The sequence below is a fragment of the Entamoeba nuttalli genome, assembly GCF_000257125.1.
Source record: "Entamoeba nuttalli P19 unplaced genomic scaffold asmbl_3128, whole genome shotgun sequence".
NCBI lineage: Eukaryota > Evosea > Mastigamoebida > Endamoebidae > Entamoeba > Entamoeba nuttalli.
In genome coordinates this window covers 706-5,710 of record NW_008575855.1, presented here as the reverse complement: position 1 = coordinate 5,710, position 5,005 = coordinate 706, and the positions used below count along the sequence as shown (strand labels likewise).

General features: G+C 25.9%; 5 protein-coding genes across 5 annotated transcripts; 4 read left to right on the top strand and 1 right to left on the bottom strand.

Annotated features, from left to right (window-relative positions):
• Positions 1-219: 219 nt before the first annotated feature.
• On the top strand, positions 220-1,500 carry ENU1_056280 (leucine rich repeat protein, BspA family protein; the record flags this gene model as incomplete). Its single annotated transcript, XM_008858011.1, has 1 exon — positions 220-1,500. One exon carries the CDS (start codon positions 220-222, stop codon positions 1,498-1,500), a length of 1,281 nt encoding a protein of 426 aa, XP_008856233.1.
• Positions 1,501-1,680: 180 nt separating this feature from the next.
• ENU1_056270 (zinc finger protein, putative) lies at positions 1,681-2,103 on the top strand (the record flags this gene model as incomplete). The annotated part of the gene is made up of 1 exon (XM_008858010.1): positions 1,681-2,103. The coding sequence occupies one exon, from the start codon at positions 1,681-1,683 to the stop codon at positions 2,101-2,103; it is 423 nt and encodes a 140-aa protein (XP_008856232.1).
• Positions 2,104-2,292: 189 nt separating this feature from the next.
• ENU1_056260 (hypothetical protein) lies at positions 2,293-2,691 on the top strand (the record flags this gene model as incomplete). Its single annotated transcript, XM_008858009.1, has 1 exon — positions 2,293-2,691. The coding sequence occupies one exon, from the start codon at positions 2,293-2,295 to the stop codon at positions 2,689-2,691; it is 399 nt and encodes a 132-aa protein (XP_008856231.1).
• Positions 2,692-3,094: 403 nt separating this feature from the next.
• ENU1_056250 (Rab family GTPase) lies at positions 3,095-3,256 on the top strand (the record flags this gene model as incomplete). The annotated part of the gene is made up of 1 exon (XM_008858008.1): positions 3,095-3,256. The coding sequence occupies one exon, from the start codon at positions 3,095-3,097 to the stop codon at positions 3,254-3,256; it is 162 nt and encodes a 53-aa protein (XP_008856230.1).
• Positions 3,257-4,255: 999 nt separating this feature from the next.
• Positions 4,256-4,795, bottom strand: ENU1_056240 (hypothetical protein; the record flags this gene model as incomplete). The annotated part of the gene is made up of 1 exon (XM_008858007.1): positions 4,256-4,795. One exon carries the CDS (start codon positions 4,793-4,795, stop codon positions 4,256-4,258), a length of 540 nt encoding a protein of 179 aa, XP_008856229.1.
• Between the last annotated feature and the right edge of the window lie 210 nt (positions 4,796-5,005).

The following is a 5,005-nucleotide window of genomic DNA, read 5'->3' as shown; positions in this document are numbered from 1 at the left end:
AATATAATAATATTTAATAATTTACAAAAAGTGAAATGAAGTGAAGAAATTCGCAAAAGATTTTCAGTTCTTAAAGTAAAAAAAAAGTAGAAAAAACGAAAAATAATGAATTTCATGAATTATTTGTGAAAGGAATTTGGGATTGAAGGAAAAGATAATTAAAATCAAATAAATCAATAAAAGGAGCCCTAAAATCTTAAAAGTAATCAAAGTAGTAAAATGAGTGATCATCAAATGGAAAAGAAACCATTAACAAATTTAACACTACGCCAATATGTTTTTAAAGCAACTGAACCACTTGCTGTTGAAGTTCCTGAAGAACTAACAAATTTAGAAGAAATGGAATTCTTTTCATGTGTTAATTTAGATAAGCTCATTCTTTCTCCACATATGTTAACAATACCAAGTGGGTTATGTTGGGGATGTGTTATGTTAACAGAAGTTATTCTTCCATCGTGCTTACGTTCTATTGAAGATAATGCATTTAAGTCATGTATAAGATTAAAAACAATAAGTCTTCCTCCTACAGTAACACATCTTGGTAGTAATTCATTTAATGACTGTGAATCACTTCAAAAAATTACTCTTTCATCTATTAAAAAAATTTCTACAAGAGCATTTTGTGGATGTTTTTCTTTAAAAGAAGTTGAATTACCTGAATGTCTTGAGTCAATAGATGAATCTGCTTTTGCTCTTTGTAGGAGTCTTGATAAAATTTCAATTCCAAATAATGTTTCATCAATTGGTAAAATGGCTTTTAATGAATGTTCTTCATTAACTGCAATTTCTTTACCTCAGAATTTACAATTATTTGACGTCAGTGCTTTAATGAGGTGTAACAAATTAAAAAGAATAATACTTCATGGAAAAAACGAAATTAATTTTAAAGTATCTTATCATGTATCACAATTATTAGAAGAGAATGGTATTACTTGTAATGATATAGAATTGATTAATGGAGATGATTTAATCTTTTCTTGTAATGAAATACCTTCATCTATATCTTCTATTGGTGATTCATATTATAAAGAATGTGAATTTAAAACAACAAGTTTTGTTATTCCATCAACAATCACTTCTTTAGGAGAAAGTGCTTTTTGTTTATGTGGTAATTTAAAGAACATAGTTATCTCTTCATCTATTACCAATTTACCTGATTATTGTTTTGCCTATTGTACAGATTTAATTGAAATTAAAATTCCAACATCAATTACTTCTATTGGAACACGTTGTTTTCATAGTTGTATTTCATTAAAAGAAATATATGTTCCTGATAGTGTTATTCACATTGGAGAAAGTTGTTTCTCTAATTGTACAAAGCTTACTTCAATAAAAATACCAACAACTTGTATTGAAAAAGAAAATCTATCTCAAATATTTCTTGGGAGTAAAAAATTATCTTCAATTAATGGAAATTCATTTGATTATACAGACGAATGTTTATGTGATGAATTTATAGAAGAAGATGACAATGACGAAATCCATGCTCAAGGATGGTAGAAGAAAAAAAACAATCAATTTATATCTGACTTATATTTACTTCTTATATCATTAAATCAATTTTGATTATTTTTAATCTCTAAAAGTATAATAAAATAATATTATTCTTTTTATTAAAAAGAAGTGAATGATAAGACAGTTAAAAAAACCCTATTGTTTTTCATCTTATTTCATAAACAAATGCCACAAAGAAGAAAGAAGGTTCATAAGTCAAAAAGAAAAGGAGGAGAGACTGGTGGAATTCATAAGAGACTTAGTATGAAACATAAAACCAAAGACTTTGACCAAATTGTTTCTGCTATTAAAAATGGTGAAATGAACGTCAATGGAGAGATGGCTAAGGCATTGCCTATTGATGAAGATAAACCTGGATTTGGACAATTCTATTGTGGTGTATGTGATAAACATTTTATTTCACAAGCAGTTTATTTAAAACATTGCACACAAGGACCACATAAGTCAAAAGTTAAAAGGGTACAAAAAGAAAAGCCATGGACTGTTGAAGATGCAAAAGGAAGAATTGATAATGGACCAAAGCTTGGAAGAAAACCATGGGATAACGATTTAAACTTACCTGTAAATCAAAACCAAGCAAATCAATGAAATCTTCTTGTTTAAAAATGCAATTCTTTTAATTAACATTTGATTGACTATTACTTAAATTTTAAATTTTTTTATTGATAAATTAATAAGGTAATATAACTAAGAGATAAAGAAGAATTAAACTTGCTTTTAAAGAACAGAAATGACAAGTAAAATTTGTTTTTAATAGAACTTATAAATGATTAATTAATGAAGAACCATTTAATTCATATTCTTCTTCTTTTTTTTTGTTTGAGTAATGGAGAAGAACTTCCTAAATGTGAAATATATACATTATGCACATCTTGTACTGAAGTTCAAGGAGATGAATTTAGACCAGTTGCACGAGGATGTGTATGGTGTGAACAATCATTTAAGTCATATTGTTCATATCCTGCTTCAAGTAATTGTACAATAGCAAATAGAAAAACGTTTGGGAAGTGTGGATTTAGTTGGGTTCCAGTGGTGATTATTATATTAGTATTTGGATTTTTATTTTTTGTATATGGTGTATTTATTATGATAATCAAGCAATGTGAATATAATACTTACCAAAAAGTATTAGCCAAAAATGAGAAAGAAATGGCGTTTGAACTTATTACTAATTAATTAAATTAATTTTAAAAAAAATTAAATGAGTTGGTTCTTTTATATTTTTTACTATTGAACATTACTTAAAAATTTTAAACTTTCTTTTATTTTTCTTTCAAATAAACTTTCTCATTGTAAAACTGCAAAATAAATAATTAATTAGAATGAGCGTTAGAAAATTTAAACACTGTATGCTTGGAGAATTAGGTGTTGGAAAAACTAGTATTGTTTTAAGATATGTTGAAGGTATATTTGATCCATCTTGTAAATCTACTTTAGGTGTAAATTTTCTTACAAAAACTTGTAAAATTAAAGGTAAAAATATTAACTTAAATATTTGGGTTTGTTATATTTATATATTAATTCTAATATATCTTATTGAAATTAATAGGACACTGCAGGGTCAGAAAGGTTTAGGTCTATGGTTTCAATGTATTATAGAGGGGTTTCATCATGTATGATTGTTTATGATATTACTAACAGACAATCATTTGAAGGGGTTGAAAGTTGGTATAACCAAATAAAATCAGAACAAGGTTGTGAAAATATTCGTTTGTTAGTAATAAATATTGGGGTTACATAATACGTATTTATTTTTTAGTGATTGAAATTGTTGGAACAAAAAGTGATTTATTAGCTCAAAGAGTAGTTAAAACTATTGAAGGTGAAAATCTTGCAACGAAATTTGGTTGTTTATTTGCTGAAGTTACATCAGTTGAAGGAGACAGTTTGTTGTTAGAATCATTAAATATTAATTAGACTACAAAAAAAACTTATTTTTTTTAGCTGTTGATAAAGCCTTTAATAATATCCTTGACAAAATTGATATTTCTCAATTCCCTTGGTCTACTGATGAGTCTATTCCTGTAGTTGAAGGTACTCATAATTGTTGTTAATATTAATAAATTTCATTGATATCAAGCAATAACTAATTTTCATTTTTTATATTCTTTATTTTACTTAAGGTTGCTTTAACTCATTTCTCATGTACTGTGTTTACTGATAATTTTATAAAGAATTTCTAAATACTAGCTTAAGTTATATACTTTTCTTTTCAATACATTATGTTATCATCTTATCAAATTAAAGATTTTTTTTTGTTTTTCTTAATTTAATAAAGATTCTTTTTTTATAACCATTCTTACATAAAAAATAGTAAAAACTTCTCTATTAATAATTACTAATTTAGGATTTTTAAAAAGTTATTTTTTTTTATTTTTATAGTTTTCATTTGCCTTTTTGTTTAAAGCAAGAAAAAACAAGAAGATAGAAATAAGATTAAGAGACAATTAATAGGAAACCAGTGTAATCACTTTTTCTTTCATTTTGCAAGTACTTTATAAAATTCCTTCTTTTAAAGAAAATTCGGAAGAATGTCTTAATTACAGAAAAATAAAAATTATTTTTCTGTACAGTAGAGGTGTTTTCCTCATTAAATAGATAGAATTTCTTATAATATATAAAAAACCTTAATATAATGTAGAAAGATGTTTTTTAGTAACTAACCATTTTTTAAAAGAATAATCAAAACAAAAAAAAGTCACATTGAACAGAAGAATGTAAATTTTATCAATTTGATTGTTTAATTCTTCTTGATTTTGGAAATCTTAGTAGTCTTGACGGTTTTAACATTTTTAGCAATTCCATGACCAAGTCTCTTTAAAGTCTTTTTAGTACTACTTTTATGGGTTATAGTCTTCTTTGGGCTTAAAATACGTTTAGCATCTCTTTCGATATCTCTAATAGCAACAAATCTCTTTTCAATCTTTAATGATCTAATCATCTTAGCTCTGAATTTTCTTGGAACAGCAGAAACAATTCTCTTAAGTGCTCTGAGAAGTAATAACTTCTTTTGGTTGAAAACAACTAACTTAGCTCTGAGATGAGTAAGTTTTCTTCCAATTGTGTATTTTTCTCTCTTAGTAATAGCACTCTTTAAATCAACAATACTCTTATCAATCAAATTTTCATAATGTCTTTCATCATCTTCTACTTCATCAATACGAATAGCAACTTCACTTAATCTTTCTCTAATTTTATATAATGTTGGTGTCCAAAATCCAGTTGATTGAGCTAAAGCACTAGCAATAAAAACCAAAAACACAATACCAATGAATTTCATTAAAATATGATTTTTTTGTTCCTTGAATTTTTTGTTCTTTTACTATTCTTATTATTATTTTTTATTATTCTTTATCATTCTTTATCCCCCTTGTTAGTTCTCTTCTAATCTTTTGGGATTTCTCTTTAATTTCTCCCTATTATTCCTTTTTTTTAATCTCTCCTCTTATCTCTTTTTTCTTTTTCCCCATTTCCATATTTAAGAAGAACT